The 26,938-nt window shown below is 41.8% G+C and overlaps 1 protein-coding gene across 1 annotated transcript in view; it reads left to right on the plus strand.

Annotated features, from left to right (window-relative positions):
• The window catches only part of MYO1E (myosin IE), a 204,865-nt gene that overhangs the window by 111,298 nt on the left and 66,629 nt on the right, over positions 1-26,938 (plus strand). Inside the window, exons 5-9 of the mRNA XM_024735250.1 lie at positions 9,957-10,044; positions 14,295-14,384; positions 18,371-18,502; positions 21,377-21,511; positions 22,908-23,040. Coding sequence (XP_024591018.1) covers positions 9,957-10,044; positions 14,295-14,384; positions 18,371-18,502; positions 21,377-21,511; positions 22,908-23,040 — 578 coding nt within the window. The remainder of the gene's footprint in view (positions 1-9,956; positions 10,045-14,294; positions 14,385-18,370; positions 18,503-21,376; positions 21,512-22,907; positions 23,041-26,938) is intronic.

Consider the following 26,938-nt stretch of genomic DNA (forward strand, 5'->3'; position numbering starts at 1 on the left):
GAACAGAAAACAAACAAAACCAATCTTCCTGGGGGCTGGAAGAAAAGTCTGCTCCTTGTGTAAAGGGCTTCTGCCATAGCTGGAGAGACTAGGAATTTTTAGTATCCTTTAATTAGGAAATTAAAAATTAATGATGATCTAATCTCTCTGGTGTTCTTTTAGACTTTCTCACCTTCTATTTTCCCTGGTATATGACCTTATTTACATGATGAAATGCATATGCTTTATCTTTTATTTATCTATCTTTAATTTTAAAATAAATTATTAAAATTTTGCATCTGATTTGTTAAACATTTTATTAATAATATATGTATATAAATATTTTTTGTTTAAAGCATTTAGCTTTAGAGAGAAATGTATTTGGGATTTCCAGGACAATACATATTTTATGCATTTTAAATCATGCTATAGAAGAAACTGAAATGAAGGTCAAATACATTTAAAGAAGTTTTTTAAAAGAAAATTATATTAATATAAGAAAAAAATTTTATGATTTTTTAAAATTGAAGTATGATTGACCTACAGCACTATGTTAGATCTAGGTGCACGACATAGTGATTCGATATAGCTGTACATTACGAAGTGATGACCATGAAATGTGTGCGCTTAGATGGAATAATGCAGCACATAGAAGCAATCTTATCAGTTCCATCCCAACCTTATGTTTTCTGAAGAGGTGGATACAGTGACAGGATGGACTGGCAGCTGATTATTTCTGGATAGAAATCAGTGTAACAAATTGAATTTAAAAAGAAAGAAATCAAGGAAGAAGACAAACTGCTTTCTCAAGTGCAGACCTCCATCGAAGCCTTGGCCCTGAGTTTGTCGTTTTAATTGAAGTATAGCTGGTGTATGGTACTATGCACAGGTGTATAATATAGTGATTCATAATTTTTAAAGTTTATACTCCCTTTATAGTTACTATAAAATATTGGCTATATTCCCTGTGTTGTCCCGTATGTCCTTGTAGCTTACTTTATACATATTAGTTTGTACTCCTTAATCTCCCACCACTATCTTGCCCCTCCCCACCTCCCACTGATAACCACTAGTTTGTTCTCTCTGTGAGTCTGTTTCTTTTATGTTACATTCACTAGTTTGTTGTATTTATTAGATTCCACATATAAGTGATGTCATTTGTATTTGTATTTGTCTTCCTCTGTCTGACTTGTGTCACTTAGCATAATGCCCTCCAAGTCCATCCATGCTGCTGCAAAGGCAAAATTTCTTTTTTATGGCTGAAGAATATTGCATTGTGTATATATACTACATCTTCTTTATCCATTCATCTGTTGATAGACACTTAGGTTGCTTCCGTGTCTTGGCAATTGTAAGTAATGCTGCAGTAAACATTGGAGTACATGTGTCTTTTCCAATTGGTGTTTTTGTTTTTTTCAGATATATACCCAAGAGTGAAATTGCTGGGTCATTCTATTAGAGTAGTTCTATTTTTAGTTTTTTGAAAAACTTCCATACTTTTTTCCACAGTGGTTGCGCCAATCTATATTCCCACCAGCAGTGTTCTCCACATCCTCGCCAACATTTGTTAGTTGTGTTCTTTTCAATGATGGCCATTCTGACATGTGTGAGGGGATATCTCATTGTGGTTTTGATTTGCGTTTCCCTGATAATTAGTGATGTTGAGCATCTTTTCATGTGCCTGTTGGCCATATGCATTTCCTCTTTGGAAAAATGTTTGTTCAGTTCTTCTGCCCATTTTTTATCAGGTTGTTTATTTCTTTGATGTTGAATTCTATGAACTGTTTATATAAGTTGGATATTAACCCCTTATTGGTCATTTCATTTGCAAATATTTTCTCCCATTCAGTAGGTTATCTTTTCGTTTTGTCAGCGGTTTACTTTGCTGTGCAAAAGCTCTTAAGCTTAATTAGATCCCATTTGTTTATTTTTGCTTTTCTTTGCTTTAGGAGACAGATCCAAAAAATATTGCTGCGATTTATGTCAGAGAGTGTTCTGCCTATGTTTTCCTCTGGGAGTTATATAGTATCTGGTCTTACATTTAGGTCTTTAATCCATTTTGAGTTTATTTTTGTGTATGGTGTTAGGGAGTGTTCTAGTTTCATCCTTTTACATGTAGCTGTCCAGTTTTCCCAGCACCACTTATTAAAGAGGCTGTCCTTTCTCCATTGTATATTCTTGCCTCCTTTGTTGTTGATCCGTTGAGGACATTATGGCTAATGTCATCGTGTCATGGCCCCCACTTTTATCTGGAGTCAGTAGTCTGCCCCTCAGTAGTCTGTTTACTTGGGGAAAACCCATCGTGTCTGCTGTTGATTTTTTCCTGTCCTGACTCCGTGTAGGCCAACCCCTTTGTATTAACCTATCCTTTGTCCTGTCAGCCCCTACCATATAGTAGGTTAAGTTCTATCAGGAATAAACAGCCAGGATTTGCCTTAATGTTTCCCGAGTGTTCCCCAAGAGTTCACTGGCAGACAGGTCAGGGAGAGTGGCTGCCGTTGATGCTGATTTCATCCACTGTGCCTTGCATTCACTAATTTAACTTTCCGGGGATAAATATCTCCCATTCCTCAATTGCCCTGTTCGCTCAGTGCCTATAAAGACATCTAGGCTACCCTTCTCAAAATTCTCTTTCAACGATTTATGGTAGACCCAGGGCATCCAATATCTTTTTTCAAGCCCCCCAATTTATTCTAGTTGAGCACCAAGACTAAGCCTCTTGAAATCCTCATTCCTAGGCTGGGTGATCTGCAGATAAACCTTCAGGCCTTGGTGATGTCTTGCAGGTCTCTGAGCAGAGACACAATACCACGGAAGGCTGGTTCACAAAGACGAGTCTATGGGTAGAAAAGTGATGGGATCTTGAGCAAATCAGATGTGTAGTGAGGTTACGAGGGCCTGACCGGAGTTGGAAAGGCGAAGAGGAAACTGATGTGTGACATTCCATAAGCCTCTGAAGGAATTAAAGGAATAGGAAGTGAATGTGGACTCCAGGCAGTGCCAAGAGAAAAACACAACAGTTGTAGCTACATTAGTATCATTGACAATGATGAGCGCCTGAAGACACAGGTAACCACCTATGAGCCCAGTAAATGAGCAACCCAAATCTGCTTAACTCAATAGTTTTCTGTGCTCCAGAATCCAGAATTTGGATTTGTGTTTTAGAATTGCATATGTGGTACCTTTGGACCTATCAGAGACATCTATGCAAATTTACTGAATAAAATAATCATGGTGTGGTAAGAGGGGAAGGAGAAACGGCAAGTTTTTCTCATATTCTCTACCATCTCTGTATCACCAGACCAGACCGTGGCACTGTGGCCAGAGGCATTTCTGCAGCCCTTGCCAGCTGACCTCTGTAAAGACTTACAGGGTCTTAGAGAACATATATGTGGCAGTTTTATTGCTGCCATCAAAAGTGAATTCCACTTTGGGCCTGCATCCGTTCTTGCTGTCCTAGCGCGTTTAAAAAAACTTGACGTTGATTTGAGAGCATCACATTTGATCCAGTTCCTGATTTTTTTTGCTTGAAATATTCTTAAGCAGTTGTTTTTCTGAAAAGTAGGGTGTTCTGTTCTTAGTGTATACAACATTTGCGAAGTCTTGGTAGGTTGTATCCTGAATAAGTGCCAAATAAATATTTTCTTTTAGAAATAAAGACGTGAGAGATCTTTTGAAGGCACATCAAAAGATTTGGTGACTGATTGAATATGAGAATTTTCATAGAGGAAAAGGAGATAGTTGTCACTATTGGATCTAAGATTTCTGAACTATCTTCTTCAAGAGACATTTTGGATTTGGAATCCCTAAGATTTGCAGGAGTAAAGATTAAAGATTTAAATAATTTAAAAATCAGATCACTTCTAATATTTGGCTTATGTCTTATCTCAGCTCTCTTCCTCAGCACTGTCAAGTGTCTCATGGATTCTCAAGCTGACTTCCTGTCTTTGATGTATTTCAGGAGCCTTTTATTATTAGCATTGGAACTCTTTTCTATTTCTTTCGCTCCACCCAATTTCTTGTTTATCCCAGCACCAGCATCCTTTGGGGCTCCCTGTCCCTCTGGCCTGGATTTGGGAGGCCCAGTTAGCTCACACCTCTGACTGTGGGGTCTGCATGAGGCCTGCCCTCTGGCTGTGGGTTTGAAGAGCTGGGGGCTCAAGTGTGCCCTTCTACCCCAAGTTCCCTGACCAGGCTTCGTCAAAGAGTGTTATTCAGGAAGCCTGACTCATTAGCTAATTAATATATTATCTATAACCACAATAATAACCCCTTTTTAAGTATTCGCTTTGTATCTCAGCATCTTTTACTTATATCATTTACAACCTAGTAAACTAGGTATTACAACCCCCCTTTTTGCAGATCAGAGAACCGAGTCTCAGAGAGGTAATGAAACATGTTAAACGTCTCACATTTGAAATGTGGCAAAGCCATGCATCAAGCCAGGGCTGCCTGGCTCCCCTAGTACACTCTCACCACTTTTCTCTGCTGCTTTGAGCCAGCAGGTGTCAGGTTGTCTGGTTAGTAACCTGTTACTGCCCATGGTCATGTGGTACAGTGGAAAGATCTCTGGGGTTGAGTCACGGGGTAGACTTGTTATTCTGTTCTGTCGAAAGTGTGCGACTTCTGCAAACCTCAGCCACTTCATCTGCAAAATGGGGATTAATACCTTAAAGGAAAGCTATTGAATAAGGAAATACATATAAAAGATTGTTTTTAACTGTTAAGGAGTGATGTAAAATACTGGTAGTAACAGTAAAAGGAATTGCAGAGCTAATAACTAGCTGAGCTGGGGCTGAAACTTGGTGTTCAGACTAAACATTGGGTTTTTCCTATTGCATCAGGCTGGGCCAACGTGAGCATTGCCCCGGGGCCACTTTCTTGGCAGACCATAGGTGATAATTTTGTCTGCCTGACAATACTAATTGATTTGGAAGAAATAACAGTTGTCTTATCTCACTTCCCTCATTATGTTAATGAATTTTTATCATTTACTCAGTCCTGTTGGCATGTCTGTCTGATTTTGTATTTTATACTTCCAGCCGTTGCATGTACTTGAGGCTCTACTTTTCAGTGTCATCACAAGCTCTGACAGATCACCCCTTTCTCTCCAGCCCTGGAACCCTTCAGATGGGCAACAGAGATGCTTCACTTCAGACTTATTTCTTTCCCAGATCCAGTAGGGCTGCCAGGAAGGGTGTGTGTGAATTGAGTCTTTGGAGAAGTCTGTCCAGAATCTTCTTTGATGTGTTTCTCCTTCCCGATTGCATCTTGTCTTGTGAGCACAGTGATACAGGCTATTATTATTTGTCAGCTCCGACTGTGTGTGAGATAATAAGTGTTTTGGCAGAAGCCTTGCTTCAAGGGGTGTGTATCAGTAAAAACTCAGTAACTAAAAGTTTGATTATACTATGAACTGTGCTATTCATGGAGTTCTTTAGGACACTTTGTTGATTTTAATTGACTAAATATAGACCTTCATCTGAAGCAGTATAGCTCAGGCTTCTGATTTAAACTATCTCAGGTCCTTTCCTAGTGATGCCATTCACTAGCTCTGTGTCCCTGAGGAAGCTGCTTAGCCTTTTTCATCAAATAATGGGAATAAGAATAGTCCCTAACTTACAGGGCTATTATCCAGATCACATGATTGAAGCCCTTAGAGCAGTCCTTGACATGCATGCTTTACCCACCCAGCGGACACATGCTACAGTCAACACATCTGCAAAATTTTAGTTTGCTTTCAAATCTCCTTTGGAATTGATGTTATTTCTCATCTGGACTCTTTTCAGTCATCATTATGTTTATCTTTTATAACTGTAGAATTAGAAAAAAGTTTTTAAACGATCTCTGTGTTTTTTACCCTTGGGTTATACCTTCTGAAATAAGAGTCAAGTTTAATACGAATATGTCCCTATATAAAAAAAGAAAAAAGTCAGGTCTAAGAGAGTAGGACCCAGTGGGAATTTTCATAACTTCATTGTCTTATCAGTCATTCATTCTGGGCAGGAATGCCGCCCTCTGATGCTCGCCTGCGTGTGTGCATGTACACACGCACACACACATACACACACACACACCCTCATTCCCCTACCTGGCTAACTTTATCTGTCTCGTTGAAATGTAAGTAGTGTGACTTGACTTAGCTTGTGCATTTCTTTAGGAATCTTTTCCTAATACAAACTCAGGAATCCCTAAAACTGTACCCATATCTCCAAGGTGTTATCACAGTGTTGGTACACTTGCCCTCCAGGGCAGGAGACACATTTCATCCCAGCCTCGCCCTTGGCACGAGGAGGCACTTAGACAGTGCATGCTGGGTAAGCAAATGTACATACAATTTTTGTTTTAAATTTTTATCCTTTCTAAAGTGCAAATAAATGTAAAGTAGGCAGAGCAGCATTTCAATTACATTAACTTGAACAGTTATAAGGGAACAACAGCTAGTGTGGTAAGAACCAGCAGAGAGATTTTGAGACTAGCAAGGGGGAGATAGGAGGAATGGTCAACTCAACCTATTCTCTGGGATACCCACCCCCAAATACGACTAAGATATTTTTACATTTGCTAGAATCAGTTGAACTGAATTGAAAACACTATTGATTTTTAAGTGAGGAATAACCTTCAGACTAAGAAAAACAATTATAGTCTTTGAATCCAATTATTAATGTATCATTGTAAATAGCTCCACCCCCACCCCACCCCACCCCCCCAACATTCTTTCCATTTCTTTGAAATTGTAGCATATGTTTCCATTTGTATAGTGATTGCAGTCAGAAACGTTACATTATTTCCTATTTGAATTGATGTTTCCTATGAAATCTGTCTTGACTGCGTTACATTTGTTTAGCTGGTTCCCAGCCAGCTATATGAGAACGAGGGAGTTGTTAGAAATCCTTATTTCTAGGCCCTGTCCTTGGAGACCAGGATTCAGCAGGTCTGAGGACAGGCCCACACGTGGGCATTTTTTAAGTACTTTGAGGATTCTGATAGGCTGCTGGACTTAGGGACCACTGGGACATTTTTCTAATTTTAAGGCACATACATTTCTAGAGTATTTTTTGGTCCACTTTAGTAGTCAAGTGAAGGCACTTAAGAAAGGCCTTATAACCATAAACAAAGCAAATTGCTCTAATTGCTGTGAGATGCAAAGCAAATAATTTCACATATGCTGTATAATCTGTCTGATACCTTCACATTCTTTTAACATGGGTTTTAGTCCAGGGGAAGAAACAGTTTTTTCCCTGAAAGGGCCAATGTAATTATGGTTATGTATACTGTAAGCTTCAAGTAATTATGGAGCACTCCATTCTTGTACCATATTCTGAGCAAATTACCGGCCTCTGATCAATAAAATTTCTTTTTAAGCATCTGTAAATTGAATCCAAGAAATGAAAATTCCGATCAAAGTTCAGCCATAGCTAATTCTTTTAAATCTTCTGAAAAATATCTGTGTTACTGAGAATGTAGATGTCCTATTAATGTACCTGGCATACTTATTTTAATATATGAAATGAGTTACTTTCCATTATTCTTCCTTTTTTTTTCTTTCAACAAAAGACACAAAATATTTTATGTCTAATCACACTACTGACCAAAGACACAGTGGGGACATTACTATACTTTCATTTAGTAATTCTAATAGGATTTATTCGTTTTTTTCCTTTTCTCTTTTACACACTCACAGCTTTCTCTAAGGAATTCTAAATATGAAAGTTGTTTACTCATGACATAGTAATAATCTAAAGAAATTAATCCTGTTGATTATCATTATGATGTGCGATTCCACTTTTTCTGGAAATGCTGGGGGTTTTTTGTTTTCTGTTTTTTTTCTGTTCCTCTTTTTTTATTTTTTTTCCTTGGCCACACTGCACAGCATGTGGAACTTCCCCAGCCAGGGATCAAACACATGCCCCCTGCCGTGGAAGCAGAGTCTTAACCACTGGACCACCAGGGAAGTCCCATATTTTTTAAAAATATGAACTATATGGGTAATTGTCTCTCTCAAAACTTTAAACCTTAAGAGGAGAAATCACATCAAAAGAAACAAGAATCGTCCAGATATCAGCTCCCCAACAAGTCAGAACTGTTTTCTTTTTCCTTGTTCCATTTCTGTTCTTGTCCATACATTATTTTTACATAGTTGTAATCACGTTATCAATACAGTGTCTTCTGCTTATGTTGCCACTTAGCCTTAATTGCATTGTTTTTATGTTGCCACATAGTTTTCTAATTATTTTAAATGTCTGTGTAATATTATATAGGCTGGTTGTACCATTGTACTCTTGGACTTTCCAGTATTCTTGAATGTTCACGTGATTTACAACATTATAAAATGGAGTTTCATTGTTAACAAACCTATGCTTCAAATGAGTGAGAGTGCATGTTTTGACCTTGGATCTAGGGTATAAATCTTCTGATTACATGGACCATTTGAACAGATAACTTCCTCATGGAGCTGAAATATGTATTATACCTACTTGTGCCTGTGAGTAAGCATGGCTCCGTAATCAGTGTGACACGTCATCCCAGGCTCATTGGTTTTCTACTTTCCGCCATATCTTATGAAATGCCAGTTTGGTTTCTGTATTCATGTGACCTGGAAGTCAGGAGCTGAGTACTAGGATGCTGAATGAGTTGCACAGATGGAGTCAGATCTTTAGAAGTCCTCACAGAGGATGGTTCCCTCATTCTTCCCTATAATCTCTCTAATTAAGCATATAACATATTAGTTCAAAGAAATTCAACAGAGTTCTGAGTTTTGCTATGGTGGTGACTCTAATCCTCGTTTTGTTTTGAAAGAGCAAATTATTTCCAAATTTATTTCAGTTTCCTTTTGGGGATGGGGGCCACCTGGCTTGGTTGGACCCTAAGCAAGTGTTTGCTCTTTTCTTGAGTACCTAAGCAATTGGTAACAGTTCATTAGGTTGGGTGTTCACAGAATATTTGCTCTGTGCCCCAGAATTCTTGATCACCGATAGCAAACAAAAATAGTGTTTTAGGAGCTCACAGCAGCCTGAATTTTTCATGTTAAATTTCACCATTATTTTTCATGATAATGGATTCCTTTCATCTAATTCTATCATGGAAGTACAAAGGCTACCAATAGAGAGATGAGAAATCTGACTGACTTAAGCATGTTTTGAATTGAGGTCGCCATCAGTTCAAGGGGATTTTGGGGGAAGAAACGGGAATTTTGAAGATCTGACTATACGGTTTTAACAAAAGGCTTTCCCCATGCAGTAAGGCCACCAAACGGAAGTAGTCTTTGTTATGCAGGATGTGATTAATATTACCTCATCGTTTAATTTTAGAACTTCTAAAATAAAGTTGCTTGCATCACTTCAAGGCACATGGTTTGAAACCTGAGAGTGCCTACTTTTTCTTTTTCTTTTTTTTTAATTAGAGAAGAGATATGTGATTACTAAAAGTTTGGAAGATAATGAACTGAAAGAAGTCTCCCACAGTATCTTTTCCTTTACCAAAACCTCTGCTAATATTTTTCTTATGCGCTTTTTTTTCTTTAGTTTTTTAACCCTGTTTTACATACAATCTGAATCTGATCTATTTCACATAACACTACTTCGTGTGCTTTTCTCCCGCAATGTTTACAATCTTCCTGTCAGTTGTAATCTGTCTAGTCTGTCCTTCTGATGTTCCGTAATGTTCCTGTTCATGCTTCCTCCTATTATTGGGCATTTAGAATGCTGAATTGTCTGTCCTGTACACAGTGATGGTTATCAGAACACTGGCCCACACACCATGTTAATAGTGATCACACAAGTCATGGAGGTAACCTGATCCTGCTGTGATTTAACTTTCTCAACCAGTATTGCGCATTTTTTACTGAATTCCTTTCTGCCTGTTTCCTTTTGTTTTTGGTTTTGTTTTTGGTTTTGTTTTGAGGGGGTCTCTTCAGAGGAAAGGAAGCTGGTCATGAGCCACTTCACAGGTGGGTATTTTTGTCTTTCTTTCCTTAGTGGTGAAAGTGGTGCTGGAAAGACAGTGGCTGCCAAATACATCATGAGCTACATCTCCAGGGTGTCTGGAGGAGGCCCCAAAGTCCAGGTGAGCTGGTGCTATGGTCCATTTTGAGACTTTGCACTGTGTGAAAGTAAGAGGCTCCATTTGCTGTTTAAAAAAGAATTTTTCTTCCACAGGGAAGGCATTGGTTTTATAACCAAGAAACTTGAAATAGGCAGAGAAACAGCATGTTATGGGCTGGAGATGCCTAATATGTAATGAGTATTATATACAATCGATGAAAAGGTCACAAATCCAAAAGTAAAACAAAGGGCATGAAAGCCATCTCATAGAAAAGGAAATATAGATGACTCTTAAAACATGAAAATATGTGCACCCCCATGATAAGAGAAATGCAAATTAAAATTACATTGAAAAACTATTTCTTAACTGTCAAAATGGCAACAATTTTGTGGTATTTTAAACACTCTGCTGGTACAAACATAGGGGCGTAGTCTCTCTAACACATTACTGGTAGGAACATGAACTAGTACACTTCTGTGGAGGGCATTTCGGCAATATTTTTCAAATCTATAAGCATACACCCTTTAACTCACCAATTCTGCTTGGGAGAATTTAACCTTTAGGTGTCTTGAAATGTATACAAAATGATACATGTGTAAAGATCTTTGATGTGACATTTTTTGATGATGGAGAAGACTGGAGACAAATGCTCATCAGTTGGTGATATAATTTATGGGGAAATAATTTATGGTTCATAATAGACTAGAATATTAGACAGCCATAAAAAAAATGAAGCTTCAGGTACTGATGGGGACTGATCTTCAAGCTATATCATGAATTGCAAAAAGCAAAGTTCAGAACATTGCGTATAATGTGCTACCATTTGAGAAAAAGGAGAATATATATTTATAATATTTACATTTGTTTGCATATGTATAGCATAGCTCTAGAGGGATACATAAGAAATTGATACTAGTGATTTCTCCAGGGAGGAAACTGGGACACTGGGGGAGGGGCATCTCTCCATGTAGAACCTCGCAAACCTTTTATTTTTTATGTTACTTTATGTTTTTGATAGGTAAGAGATGGATTTATTTAGAGAGATAACACATTCCATAGGCAGAATGCGGTCTGTCTTAGAAAGTGAGAGTGGCTGCGAACCTTTCATTTTTTTGAACGATGTGAATGAATCTCCAATTCAAAAAATTTACAAAGATTTTAAAATGGAGAAAGGAAAGGAAGGAGGAAGGATTAGAGCATTAGCAGGAAACATTAGGAAAGGGGGGAAACCCAGAGAACGAGGACACAGGAGAGGGAGAAAGAAAAGGGGGGGAGATTATAGTATGGGCAGAGAAGGGGCAGGTTCAAGAGGACAGTATGAAGAAAGCAGTAGATGCAGCCTTTTCTGTCTTGAGTTTTACTCGTTGTGGTAGTGGAATCGGCATCAGCAGGACTGGTGAAGCCCCCACCCCCACCCCCATAGAGCAGTGGAGGATGGCTATGGGGGCTAAGGTCCACAGGGGGCTGCCCAAACTCACACTGCTCATCACTGGCACAGACTGCTGGGAACTTTTTAATTATTATTATTATTAGAAATCATGATGCAAGGTAGATTTCACCCTAAAGATTAATTTTTTAGTTAGAATCATTTAATGTGATGTTATTGCCATAGTCAGCTATAGACTTTAAAAAGACACATCGAGGTCCTCCCTGGTGGCGCAGTGGTTGGGAGTCCGCCTGCCGATGCAGGGGACACGGGTTCGTGCCCCGGTCCGGGAGGATCCCACACGCCGCGGAGCGGCTGGGCCCATGAGCCATGGTCGCTGAGCCTGTGCGTCCGGAGCCTGTGCTCTGCAACGGGAGAGGCCACGTACCGCAAAAAACGGACATTTAATGTGATGTTATTGCCATAGTCAGCTATAGACTTTAAAAAGACACATCGAGGTCCTCCCTGGTGGCGCAGTGGTTGGGAGTCCGCCTGCCGATGCAGGGGACACGGGTTCGTGCCCCGGTCCGGGAGGATCCCACACGCCGCGGAGCGGCTGGGCCCATGAGCCATGGTCGCTGAGCCTGTGCGTCCGGAGCCTGTGCTCTGCAACGGGAGAGGCCACGTACCGCAAAAAACGGTGGGAGGCCCGCGTACCGCAAAAAAAAAAAAAGACACATGGAAATTCTGTTTATTATGGCTCTGTCTACTAAATCAGTAGTGCTCCATCCTGTCCTGGGGGATCAGAAAGCTTAAGGCAGAGGCCAGTATTCCTTACACAGAGTAGAAGGGTCTTAGAGTGGCCTCCTCTACCAAATGAAAGGAAGATCTAGAGCAGCACCTTCCAGTAGAAAGATGGTGCATGTCACATGCATAATTTAAAATTGAATAGTTACAGTAAAAAGCATATGAAATTAACTTTTTAAATATATTTTATTTAACCCAATATATCCCCATAATATTTCAGCACATAATTACTATCCCCATATTATTACTATCCCCATATTATTTCAGCATATAATTACTATCAATTAATGAGCTATTTTACATTCCTTTGTGTCCTAAATCTTTGGAATCCAGTGTGTGTTCTACACTTACAGCACATCTCGGTTGGGACTGGCCATGTTGCATGGGCTCAGCAGCTTCCATGTTGGACAGTGGGTACAGCCCTAGGACTTAGGTTGATATGGTACAGTCCACTTGCTTTTCTCCATTTGTGTGATCATACCCTATTCGTAGAAGATGGACATGGAGCCAGGAATCCAGGATGCTCTTTTGTGTATGGGCTGCTCCTTTAATTCACTCTCTCTCTTTTCCCCCTATATGCTTACCACATGCCACAAAATTCTGTTGGACATCTTCATAGTTGATGGAGGGATGGATGGATACATGCATAAAGATTCCCAGTTACAAAGACAATAATTAAAGAAGGAAAGAGACAAGGAAGGGTCTTTCTTTTGTTCTGTCCCTACAAGAAGTTGAGTGTTGATAAATGGTGTAGGCAGGCCTGGCCATCAGACAACAAGTATAAAAGATTAATGAAGACCCACAAAGTCAAAATTAATTTTTCAAAGAAAAGCAAATTTTATATAAATCCACGAGTTTTTAAAGGAGAAGGATGCTTAGGAGTATCTTTCTAAGCTTTGAAACCGACTTCATGGTGGGACCATCCATGATTTACTCCTCCTTCCATTGCTAACGACGTGTGCCTGGTTGATGGAATTCCAGTTCTCAGTCCTCTTCTGAGTGTCCAGGCGGTGCCAGAGGAGCACTTTGGCTGTTACGTAGTTAGTAGTTAGTGCCTTCATCTAGTCCTATTCGCTGCAGGCGACGACCTAGTGGCCAGACTGCAGACGTTTCATGTTGATTTTTCTCTTCCTGTTTTCCTATGAGGACAAGGATACAGAGCTCTTGGCTTGAAATTAGTCAGTAGCTAAAGAGCACAAGCCAGAGACTTGTTATTTCTGGAACATGTTTAACCATAGCATGTGAATAATTAGAAGTACAAGGAATGACTCACTTGTTCAAAATCCTCTCCAACATCAACTCCTATCTGTTGAGCTGTCTTTGCCCATGGGGTGTTCTGTACTTTTCGGTCTGACATCAAATTGGGGTGTATGAAAACCCAGTTCTTCCCCTCCAGTAGGCCAGGAATTGTTCCACACAATCCAGTGTCGACCCTTGTTGCTCAAGTGGGAAAGAACTGGCAAAACCCGCAGCACCGGGGAGCTGGTTCGAAATGCAGACTCTGGGTCCCCACCTCAGACCTACTGAATCAGCATCTACATTGTAATGAGATTCCCAGGTGACTCACACACATGAAAGCTCGGGAAGCACAAGACTGTGTCCGCAGCTTTGTTTGGGGAGGAGAAACTGTTTAATTTCCCTCAAGGTGCCTCTCACTTGCAGTGAAGAGAGGGAGTGAGGGATGCAGTAGGTGGGGAGAGAAGTTGAGTAGAACAGGAGTAGTGACAGTAAAGCCTGCAGTCAGAACCCAAGGAGATGCCCCGTCCTGCCATGATGCCCCGTACACAGGGAGCATGGGATGAAGGTGCAGCATCCGATTTGGAAACCCAGTCCGGGAACGTCTGCAGATCCTGATTTACGGTGGCACCCTGGCTCCAGAGAATCCTGCGTCAGGTCAAGGGAGCTGGAAGGCGTGACCACACACACAGGGTTAGGTCTGTCAAGAGGGAAGAGTAAATCCTCCAGAAATCCCAGGGATTTGGATTTGAGGCCTCTCACCTTCACCACATTCAGAAACCATGTCCTTGGGAAAGTCTGGCTTTACATCGTGGAGTAGATGTTCGCATCTTCCTAACCTGTGGTCTTTTTGCTGTGACAGCACGTCAAGGACATCATCCTACAGTCCAACCCGCTGCTGGAGGCCTTCGGGAATGCCAAGACGGTCCGGAACAACAACTCCAGCCGATTTGTGAGTTTCTTTCCTATGATAGAGAATGTCACCTGATTGACGGTGTTGACATTCCTGATTTAAGTCCTGTGGCCCCGAGGAAATAGGGGGTTTTCACACATCATCAGGAGGCCGCCTTTCCAATCTTTTCCTCATTTTCTCTAGCGGTGAGCTGCCAGGCTTCAATTTGCCCTTTGACTCAAGTTATTTTGGGGCCTTGGGGATGTAAATAAGATAATTTTTGAAACCAGTTCTCAATTTGAGGTGCCTTCCTAAGGAAAATGGAAGTGTCAACTTTGGTCTTGGAGGAGTTTGCTTTGGGCCCTGGAGAAAAAGCCTTCTTTCCCTGACAAAGAACTGAGGAGACTATATCCCAGGTCTTGTCACCTTGCTTTGCTTCATAGAACTTGGTCTGTGGACCCTGAAGGAAGCACTTTGATCCGGCACCCTGGAAAGAAACTTCCTCCTCTCTGTCAGCCAGAGGGAGCCAACTGCTTACCCCACCCCTCTTGGCTTTGTGTGTGCGTTTTTTGCATGTTCATGGGACATAATGACATCTAAAAGTGACTGGACTTAGCCTACAGATTCCTCCTAACTGGCCCACTTACCCAAGGGAATGAAAATACCAGGCAAATGCCTGAATGCCTATTGAGACATTTTTCTGAGTGTCTCCTGAGGGGTAAATTAGAAGGCTGGCAAGGACGAATATGAATATATGCCCCTTGACAAAAGGCCACATTTACAAAGAAATGAATGTTTGCTCAGTAGCTTTGATTTATGTAGATTTTGTATCTTATCTCAACCATAGATTATGTCTGGCAGTAAAGCATTTAGGGAGCCATCTGTGAGGTGGATTCTGGACCATTTTAAAATAAATAAGTGAGAATTTTGGAGAAAAACGATTTCTTTTTTACCCTTCTGTTTTGGAAGGAAGCTTCCATTTCCAAGAGAATTCTTGCTCAGTTCTCATGCAGTAATTGTTAAGCTCCCTGGTGAGTTTTATCTGTCAGAATTATCCTCACTTTCCTCGCTGTTTAATATTTTTCAAACTACTCATTTGTTCATCTCTCATTTTTCTGCTCAATGCCAGTTGTCCATCTCAATCTGCCTTGTAAAGACGGACTTGACCAAATTTAACTCTAGCTACCCATCCTCCTCCTTTTGCCTTCCTTAGAGAGCAGGAAGATAACCGTATCAATATTTTCCTTGATATTTCCAATATAAATTATTTTTTATCCTTGGACAAGGAGGCTACAGCAGTCAGTTTTTGTAAAGCAAAACAAAAAGACCCAGCATTTATTATTTTTCTGATTACAGAATTTCATACAACCCTGATGGAAAGATGGGAGAACTGTACAGAAAGGCAGTTCTCTCTCTCATACACACACGCACGTGCACACGTGCGCACACGTGGAGTCTGGTGGGGCATCAAAAGGTGTTCTCATTAATAATGAGAGAAATGTAAATTAAAATCATATATCATTTTCTGTCTCTCAGATCATGAAACATTAAGGAGAAAAGACGCTATTGGTTGAAGACTGACACCTCCCAGGAGAGCGATTTGGCAATTCTTATCAAAGTTTAAAAGACTCATTGTCTTTGACCCAACAATACTTTTAGGGTATAATATCCACGTTTCCTGTTAATAATGATTTATTTTAAAAGATATCCATAATGTTACATTTTTTAAAAAAGGTTACAAAACAATATCTATAGTATGGTCCTATTTATTTTAAAATGCACATTTATATAAAGCATAATTAAGTTGTCCGCAAATCCACGTTTGAATATCCTATTACAGTGATTAGTAGGAGGAGGTAGAAGTGGCATCGGGGTGGGATTATGGGTAATTTCACTTAAAATGGGTGCGTAGTGTGAATTATAAAAATTCATCTATTTACACTTATAAATCGTTCCAAGTTTTAAGAACTACATTATGAAATATTTCAAATACTATTTTAAAATAATACAATGAACATTGGGGTACCCAGTACCTAACTTAAGAAATAAAACATTACCAAGAGTTGAGGTTTCTTTTCATTTACTAATGGAAATATCATATCCTTCTTTATACAGTTTCCTCTTTCCCCCAGGCTGCTTTACAACAAAACTAAACTTTTTGCTCTCTCATAAGGGATTTTGCCTTTTATATTACAATTTTGAGTTGTGTATAAGCATTTCTGTTACATTAGAACAGTGATTCTCAAACTTGGCCACATATAAAAAACACCCAGGCTTTTTACAGCTACTCCTGTCTGGGTGCCAGTCCCTAGCGACTGACTTACTTGTCTGGGGTGGCATCAGGAAGCATTTCTTTTTCTTTCTTTCTTTTTTTAAATTTAATTTAATTTTAATATTTATTTATTTGGTTGCACTGGGTCTTAGTTGCGGCAGGCAGGCTCCTTAGTCGTGGCTTGCTGGCTCCTTAGTTGCAGTACGTGGGCTCCTTAGTTGTAGCATGTGAACTCGTAGTTGTGGCATGTGAACTCTTAGTTGTGGCATGCATGTGGGATCTAGTTCCCTGACCAAGGATCGGACCCGGGCCCCCTGCTTTGGGAGTGCAGAGTCTTATCCGCTGCGCCACCGGGGAAGTCCCCCTAGGGCAGCATTTCTTAAAGGCTCCACAGGTCTTTCTAACATGTAGCCAAGGTTGTGAACCATTTCCAGAAGGACTTGAGAGTTTGCCGTTTACCACATCTGCCCTTCCTGGATTTGATGTCCTGTTTTGTTTCATTTCCATCCCCAGGTTGACGGGGAATGGAAGTGGGGTGGTAGGGTTGTACACAGATGGGCACTGAATTATTCCCTTCAGAACGTGGCCAAAGGGAAAGATGGCGAAGGACGGCCACGGTAGGAAGCAGAGGGGTCGTGTTCAGCAGACTTTTCTCGTGAACCACCGTAATTCGGGATAGCTGCGGTTTGTGGTGCTTCTGGATGTTTATTTTGGGGTTTATTTTTGGGAGAGGAAGGAGTCGGCAGAGTAAAACAAATAGACAGTTAGATGGTGGCTTTCCTTTGTAGCCTTTTTGATACCTGGAATTGGCGAATACCTTAGCAGGAACACAGCAGGTACTAGGTGCTGTCGGCAGCAGGAAAAACAGGCAGCAGGCTTTTCTTCTCCTTAGTGAGTTTATGGTTCTAGTTGGAGACTTGCTGCTTGGCAGGCTTCAGCCCCGAGATGGGGGGGTTTCATCAGCATACACGTTTTAAAAATATTAGATGTGAATGCAGTTAGGCTGGGCATGCTCTCCAGTCTGACCCTAGGCCACAGCACTCCCTAAAACCCACATTTTCATCTTTTTCTTCATTTATATTTGCCCTCTTGGACCTTCCTGAGGACTGGAGAGAAACTAGATTGTAGTGGGGGAAAAAAAAATCATTTACTTAACAATCTGGACACCTTTTTCAGCTACCCTCCAGGGTTTTATTCTCTTTTGTTCCCTATTAGCAGTAATTTAAAAGGAAGTATTAACAACAGTAGCAAAAATCCCCACACCCATAACTAGCTGGAAAGGACTTATATAACCAAGTGTTTTTATTTTACATAAGCATATTAGATGCTCCAGAGGTAAAGGGGCATTGCTTTTGCTCAAAGTTAAAGTAAGTCTGCCCAAGGGAAAATTTGCTTCCTCTGAAAGAGGCAGATAGAGTTCACTCTTGTTAGATCAAGGGGACCATGTGACTTTCTGTCCTATTCTTTACAGCTTCCGGTTTAGCAGGCAAGCACCTACTGGGGGAAAATGGGAAGGGATATAGTGAGCGTATCCTTATTTAGTCAGGTTAGAATGATAGATTCTCTCTCTCAATACAGAATTGTGTGATTGGACAAAGACATGGGGTATTGTCTGATAGGAAATGGTGAGGAAGTCTAGACCAGAACTGGGAGTAATTCAGAACATATCTTTCATTAATGAATTTCCTTGAATTATATGCTATATCCAAAGCCTGTTTGGAACATCATGTTTTTGTTCACCAGCCATTGAAGGAAATCCCTAATTTTCTTGCAGGGAAAATACTTTGAAATCCAGTTCAGTCCCGGTGGGGAACCAGATGGTGGAAAGATCTCCAACTTCCTTCTGGAAAAATCTAGGGTGGTGATGAGGAACCCCGGAGAGCGGAATTTTCACATATTTTACCAGGTTTTCCTTTATATTATTTCTTGCCTACTTCCTTATTCCTTCTCCTCATTTAAAATTGTCTTCTCTCAGTCCTCAGGTTTAGACAGTCTAGTCTGGCAAGCCCAGGAGTCTTTATTGCTGTAGGTTGTGTACGTCAGTGTGCAAAAGAATTGTGAGAATGCCCTTACCTGCAAGGACAATAAGTTCTAGCTGGGATGAGAAGACAAAAATTTCCCTAGAGTGAAATAATCAAGAAAGTGTTGGCACACTTCAGAACAAAAGTAGGAATGTTTTATTCTTTGCCAAATAGGAATTCACAAGGGGAGACTTGGCTGGGATGGTAAGGAGAGCCGTTAAGGAGGCACAGGATAGCATCAAGGGGACATTGACTCAGGCAAGTCAGGTGGCCTGAACAAAACAGGGGTGGGAGGGAGAGGGGAGACGGGGGAGGAGTAGGCTAATGTATGAGTCAGGCCCCAGCTGGTCTGCAGGGGCAGAGGTCTCCAAAAGGTGAACTGTTGGACAAAAGGCTTGAAATAGACTTGGGATCTTTCATGCCAGGTCAAAAAGTTTTGGCTTAGACTCTCAGAAGCCATGGAGAATTTGGTGCTAGAACAGTATGCCGGCTGCTTTGAACTTGTGTTCCAGGCTTCAGCAGTCATTTTGCCTTGACTATTTTTAAAATGTTTTTAAGTATTTAAAAAATTTAATGATACCATACACAACTTTTTTTTTTTTTTTTTTGCGATACACGGGCCTCTCACTGCTGTGGCCTCTCCCGTTGCGGAGCACAGGCTCCGGAGGCGCAGGCTCAGCGGCCAAGGCTCACGGGCCCAGCCGCTCCGCGGCATGTGGGATCTTCCCGGACCGGGGCACGAACCCGTGTCCCCTGCGTCGGCAGGTGGACTCTCGACCGCTGTGCCACCAGGGAAGCCCCCCATACACAATTTTTTAATGTATGGATTTATGTATTAATACTTCATATATCGGGGATCCACGTTAGATTTTCTTTGAAGAGTTGGCCTGCAGTGGTTTTTTAATTTATTTTTTGTTATAGTTCGAAGCTCATTGGATTGGAAGGCAGTTAAGCTGTGTTGGTAGCTCACATTCAGTCTTTTCAATTACATAGACATGTTAGGTGATGGCAAATAATTCTTCTGGTTGGCATCTGTTGGTTGAAAGCGTACATAAATGACCAGAAGCTTCTGTTAATTCAGTAATGTTTTTAATTATATCAGCCCAAGTAACATGTACAGATGTTTGAAAAGTAATTTCATGCGTCACACACATACTGTATTATTTATTGAGCACCAGACAGAAGTTCATAATTATTTCCCAGACACCTTTTAATAAATGGCAGCCCCACGCCCCTCCAGATTCCTCTTCCTGCAGGTTGGAAATCCCCAGATTAGAGACTGGGGATGTGATGAGATCAGGGGAAGACAGAGTTCCAGATTCTGACATAGAAGTAAAAGTCGAAGCTGTGAAATAGGGGAGACTCCTGTGGGAGTGAGTGTGGAGAGAAAAACCATGCCCATATAGGACTTGGGGACCTGGGGACCACCTATAGGATGAGGAGGCATTGAGGAACCAGGGAAGTAGTCAGAGGATGAAAGCCAAGATCCTGCAGTGTCACCAAAGCCAGAGGGAGCTCGGTGGAGGGGAGTGTGGGCCAGGATCCCATGTTCAGTGCTTTGGGGGGAAGGATGGGGCAAGGGCCTGGGGATCAAGAAAAGCCTGGTGGCCTCAGCCACTGGAAAGTAGCCATGAGGGTTATTTCATCAGAATGGGGATGGCGAGAAAGAAGCCAGATGAGGAGGCAGGTTCTGTAGCTTGAAGGATCTCAAGGAAAGAGGCAAGGAAAAGCTTCTAGAGGAGGCAAAGCGCAGCATGTGTTTGTAGATGGGAGAGAATTAAAGAAAGGGGTGTTTGAAGATTCAGGGAGCTACATACTATGGGGAGAAGACTGAGAAAGAGGTGGGGGAAATTCTTTCTTAGACAAAAGAAGAAAAAAACAGCCAGAAGGAAGAAAGGAAGAGAGTGGTGCAAAAAGATTTTGAGGATTTAGGGGAAAAAACTCAGGGAACCTGATGTCGTCAAATGACCTAGAGCTTCTCGGTCATGGAGATGAGGTTCCCTATTTTAAGGGTGTGGAGCCGGGGTGACATGAGGAACTTGACCAGGACGGAGGAGTGTGGATGGGGGCTAGCTCCTGCCACCTGGGAGCCGGTGGCTGGCACTGGCTTGCATGGGCTGTTCGCATTTCTCCCTTCAGGGACATTTGTTGGTAGTTTGGTTATGGTAGGAGGATTCACACCATGAAAGTCAGCAAACTACAACTCTAGTCCCCACCCCCAGCTCAAGAATGGGTAGTTGAACATTTTCCAGCACACCTAAAAGGGTCTTTCTCACAGCTAAGGCAAATACCAGAGATAGAACAGAAAGCCGAGGGACAGGACACCAGCATGGGGGGCCTGAGGCTGTTCTTGAATATGCACCCTGCAGTGAGAAGCAGGGAGGGTCCAGCTGCACTTTAAAAAGCCATGTGCAAGTTGAGCAGGAAGAAAGTAATTGTAATCTGGCTTGCTTTCCACTTTTCCAAGGGATCTCACCATTGTGACCGTGCAGTTCCCTTTATCGGACAAGGGAAAATTCTCAGCTCTTGCAGGTCTAATCAGAGTTAAGAATTAGCAAGGATGATTTGGGGCTACGACACAGAGAGCAGATATGCTGAAGCCCCTCCATATTTTTGCGACCGGACCACCCATCCGTTTGGGAAGCAGGCATAGAAAGTCTCATCGCCTGGGCTCTGGGGCTGGTGGTGACAGGAACCGTGCGGTACATTCGATTGCTTTCTGGGCCACTCCACGCACACGCCACTTTCTCTTGTTCCAGCTCATCGAGGGCGCCTCCGCAGAGCAGAAGCACAGCCTGGGCATCACCACCATGGATTATTATTACTACCTGAGCCTCTCGGGGTCCTTCACGGTGGATGGCATTGACGACAGGAAGGAGTTTCAGGAAACTCTGGTAAGTGCTGGCGCGGGGCAGCTCTTCAGACCGGGCATTGCCTATGGCAGAAAGGGCAGGGGGGGTTAGCAAAGCAAAGAACAGCCCGATATTCCCACCTCATGCCGCTGGAAGCACTCCATTTTCTGAAACACACTTGTAAACACCCTTAAATAGCCATGTGCCCAGTTGCTGGAGGACCACTTAATGATTTTAAATGGGTAAAAAAAAAAAAAAAAAAAAAATTCATCATTACCTGCTGCAGGTGCTCTGATTAAGAGATAAAAACTACTGTGGGTAATGCATTTACCATACCTGTTTGCCAACAGCTTATACAGTTGTTGAACTGTTTCCTTACAAAGGCAAAGCAAAAACTGCTCTTATGATCTTAATCAGGTTTAGAAATCTTAGAACACCTTCAGTCTCTTCTCCACCCGCTTTCTCTTCCCCTCTGTATTTATAGGTCAGAAGGAGAGCCTCTACTCCATTCTCTTCACAATTTATGTGTTTTATGGTACAAGGTATGAATCCAGGTAGATTATTGAGGGTTCACGTCCTTGGGGAAATGACTTACTAAGTCAATCCAGAACTTTCTGAAGGTGGGCTGTTCACCCATTTAGCCTCAAAGAACTGCATCACCACTGCCCTTTGAGTCGGGTACCAGCCTGCCTCATCCCTCAGCCCAGATCCACAATCAAGTGGGAGAATGGGCAGTTAGAGGTACAGTTGAGGGGAAGCTGACCTTTGTGCTCATGTGTCCCGGGTGCCAGGGAGGAAGATGGCATCAAGGGGCCACATGGTCTCAGAGGAGCTGGGAGAAAAAAATGCAGATAGGCCTGCATTGGTCCTAGAGTGCAGTTCTCTTAGGATATTGGTATCTAAGACTCAGGCATCTCAGCTCCTTTTATTGAATTTAATGGACCTCAGAAACAAGGCTTTTCTAATGATGCTTTTATTTGATTTTCCTGGAGATTTTTTAATCACGATCCTTTTGCAAGTACAATTTATTCTCAGCCCTGCCAGTGAAGAGGAAGATCTCTGAGTATTGAGAGTGGCTGGAAAAGGGGCACTGTTGCCCTTGGAGGGAGAGGAGTGGCAACAAGGAGAAAACTAAGGGACGAAAACAGACTTGTTGACCGTGCAGCTGCCGCTCCATCTGAGTGTGTTTCCTCCAGAGCTCTCTCGCCCTTATTCCTGGAGGATTACACGTTCTCTGTGTAAAGACGGAACTGCCTTTCCAGCACCATGTTGAGACTTGAATGTGTGAGGGGGCGTTGGTCAGTGGAAATGTCAGGGACTTCCTGCTGCCATCGCAGACTTAAGCCAAGCGTAACTGCACACGCAGTTTGGCGTCTTTCTGACGTGCTTCCATAGCTGGGGACCCGCTTGTCTGGATCGCTTCTCTCTTCTTTTCCAGCACGCGATGAACGTGATTGGGATCTTCGCGGAGGAGCAGACGCTGGTGCTGCAGATAGTGGCGGGAATTCTCCACCTGGGAAACATCAGCTTCAAGGAAGTTGGCAACTACGCGGCCGTGGAGAGTGAAGAGTGTGAGTGGTGTGGGCACCCAGTTGCCAAATGAGGGGACGCAGTTGTTTAGTGCCGATCAGAAGTTACACACCACTTTCCTTTGCTCTGGGTTTTTTGGTAAGAGAGGCTGAGAACACTTAGGTGTCCTGCTGTGGCAGAGCTTAACGGCCTCATGGGCGTCTGTGCCTCTTCTGTACACTCACACTGTGGACCATTAATGAGATTGTTTCAGTTTATGATTAACTTTGGGGAAATCTGGCAGAACTTCACATATAGGTTTAAAAATAGAGTGATACTTTAATGAAGATGAGTAAGATTTGTCTCCTACTAAAAATCTTTTCTGTAACTGATCTTTAGGGTTGATATTCACCTAAAGGTTCTAAAGAGCATCACAGGCTATATATACATAAGAAAAACTCATGTGTATAAGTTGCCCCATGGGTTGCATTAGACCGGGCTTCTGAAAACAGGAAAAAAAAAAAATGGACCCTGACTGTTGTGTTGGTATTGCTGGTGACGGCCTTTAATGTCCTCTCTGTAGCAGTCAGAGCCTGAAGACCTGAATGATCGCTTTTACTCTTTGAGAAGAAATGAGGCGTACAAGAGGCATGTTACTAGTTCTATGTGCTCTGCTGCGCCACAGCCGCCGCGGCATGTGACTTTAGGCTCTTAGGCATCAGTTGGCTTTCCAGGCTGCTCTCAGAACCCACACATCCTTTAACCACCCAGGGAGACGTTTCTTCCTTTCTCAGCATTCTTCAAAGATGGTAAATTTAGATGCCTGGTAATAAATAGTATCCTACTCGTTGCTGACAGTGCAGTAAGGCTCTTTCCATTCCAAATAAGGTTCTTTTTTATATTTTTGTTTTCTTTGGGGATAAAAGAGGGAAGCTCTGCCAACTTTCGATGTCTGTCTGATAAAGAGAAACGTGAATTATGTTTACCAGGGAAGGGAGTGGGGTGGAAAACAATAAACGCACAGGGTGTCCATAGGGTCTAGAAACACAACCTAACAATAATGATAACTTTGTCTCTAGACTTCATGTACTTTATCCTTCCCATTTAACAAGTGCATGTATGTGTCCAGGAGGGTGACGAACACTTGCCTTTCAACACTGATCTCTCCAATTTCTTGGTAGTTTTCTGTGGACGTAGACTGGAATTCTCTTGCCTTCTTGGATAGTACAATCCTTTACTGCCTCTGTAGGCGGGAGAAAAATGTCATGACTCTGACACAGCAAGCATTTCCCTGGGTGCTTGAGCCAAGAAGTGGTTCCTTGCACATGAGTGTCCAGAGGAAGTAGGCTCCTCAGCCAACTGGGTAAAGCCCAGGATTGGCAACTGACTATGAAATCCCCTGATTGGAAGTGGTGCAGGGATGGAGATCAGAAAAGACTATGCTTGAAGCCAAAGAGGTCTAACACAGAAAAGTGTCCTCCTCCCAATCATTTTGTTTTCTTTCGGTTGGTAATACCTTAACATGGTTCAGGGGGGTACACGGTCAGAGTTATCACATCTACCCCTTTGCTAGTCGACTTATTTCCCTCCCCCGAGAGAAACACTGTTTCCAATCTCTTGTATTCCCTTCAAGGGAATATTGTGTTCCTGAGAAACTACTCATGTCTGTTCTTTTTTCCCCACTCTTGTATGTTAATGGGAGCATATAACATGTTCTACAGTTGCTTTTTTCACTTCAAGTTATATCTTGGAGCTTGTTCTGTATCAATTCATTAAGAAGCGTCATCCTTCTTACAGCTGCATTAGCATTCTGTTGCCGGGCTATACTGTAATTTATTGAACCAATCATCTGTTGATTGACATAAAGATGGTTTCACATCTTTTGCGCTTCTAATTACTTAAAATGAATAACCTGGTTTGTGTCATCTTTCTCACATTCGAGTTTATATATGGAATAGATTTATAGAGGGAAGGGCTAGCCTATGTTTTTATAAAGGAAGAAAGCAGACTTTCCTTAGCTCTTGTATTGTAGAAAAAATTGCTAAGACTCCCATCACAGCTGGCCTACTGAAGCAAGATATTAAATACAAATTAACCTAAGAACTTTGTTGAAGGAAATAAAAATACTACTTAAATAACCACGGGAATAAATTGACAGTGCTATAAATAAATTGACCCGTTATTAACGGGTTAGAAAGCACAGAACCTCAACACCCAAGACTGATACACCACATATACCTTGCTGTTTCTTTTTTTTTTTTTTTTTGGGTGCGCAAGCCTCTCACTGTTGTGGCCTCTCCCGTTGCGGAGCGCAGGCTTGGCGGCCATGGCTCACGGGCCCAGCCGCTCTGCGGCATGTGGGATCTTCCCGGACCGGGGCACGAACCCATGTCCCCTGCATCGGCAGGCGGACTCTCAACCACTGCGCCACCAGGGAAGCCCCTTGCCGTTTCTTTTAAATTTGTAACAGGGACTTTTGCTTTGCTATATCTTTTCGGTTTCTCTATCTTCCCTATACGTCCCTATACTTAAATGGAAAAATTAAATCCAACTTTGCTTTACACTTGAGTGCAGTAATAGAAATCTATCCTCATTATCAAAATGTGCTAAAACATTACTTTCTAGCAGGTTCTTTTATGTTCTGCTTAACTCTTTACCAGAGTTACATCAGCATTTTTAATTAATCAATGCCTTCTCCTTGCCCTCCTCCTGACGCCACTCCCCCAGCCTCCGACCTTCCATATTGCCGCTCCTATCCAGCCACCCTAGCATACACCCTTGTGGAAATTCACAGCCCGAAGGAAGTCAATGTGAGTAGCCCTATAATTTCAGCACCAGGGCAGTCACTGAAGACAGGAGGACATAAAAGCTAGTACCTGAAAGACATGGCATGGATTTTTTGGAAAGCAAGTACTAGATTTCCTCTCTAGACTTCTTAGCTGTTTCCCTAAGCCTGTGGCTCTGATTCTTGGCCAAACTCCATGCCTTGTTTTTCAAGTGCCTGTGATCCTTCACTTGTGCCGTCTTCTTTTCTACAGAAGAGGTACGAGGCATGGAAGGAATGTCATGTTTCCTTGTTAGTCCTGTCTGTTTTGTCTCAAGGACCCAAGAACTTAGTCCGTATTGCTTTATATCTTTAGCTGTGGTCGTAAAGGTAATAGCATAAACTTTTCTACCAACCGTTTTAACCATATGCCTACTTTAGCATGATTGGGGGCTTGTGAGAAGCCCATATTTAATCTACATGCTATCTGCCTGGTGAGAGTGATAATAACCAACATTATAGTTTCCCCTTAATGAAGGCCTCCTCGACGTCAGACACTTTGATAAATGTCTCTTGAGTTTCGCTGCAGAGCTGCGTATGTCCAGTGTGATTTATGGGCGTCTTCTGTCCTCGTTCTGTGCAAGGTGATTTTCTTTCGTTAGAGGACACATCCAGAGTCCTAAACATACATGTCAACAGTAAAACTAAACTGAAAAAAATGGCCATTGGCGAATGAGTGCATTTAATTTTGTTCACATGCCCTTTGAAAAAGGAAGCCCTCTACTTGTCATAGTGTTTCTGTGGAACAGTCCTATAGTTAATAAATACCTTGTTCTGGCATTACACTTTTTCAAAATGCATTCACTGACTTAATCTCATTGGAAGGTATATACTGAGAAATGTCAGCCTGTTACATTCAAACACCATCTGTGAAATTCAAACAGATTATTCTTTATTGGGAGCCTTATGATTTTTGAGCATTATCATAGGGTCTTTAATAAATAAAATCCCTTTATCAGAGAATTTTAGCACAGCTTTATGCAGAAAAAGAAAACTCATATCCAAGTTCAAAATTTTGATTTGTGTCCATGAACATCTTCCATTCATACTGGAAAAAAAATCTGAGCATTCTTTGATGTGCAGGGATGTCATTCTTGTCATTTATTCACATTAGAGTATTTTGACCAAAAGTCAAG

Source organism: Neophocaena asiaeorientalis, unplaced genomic scaffold, assembly GCF_003031525.2.
Source record: "Neophocaena asiaeorientalis asiaeorientalis breed wild unplaced genomic scaffold, Neophocaena_asiaeorientalis_V1.1 scaffold264, whole genome shotgun sequence".
Taxonomy (NCBI): domain Eukaryota; kingdom Metazoa; phylum Chordata; class Mammalia; order Artiodactyla; family Phocoenidae; genus Neophocaena; species Neophocaena asiaeorientalis.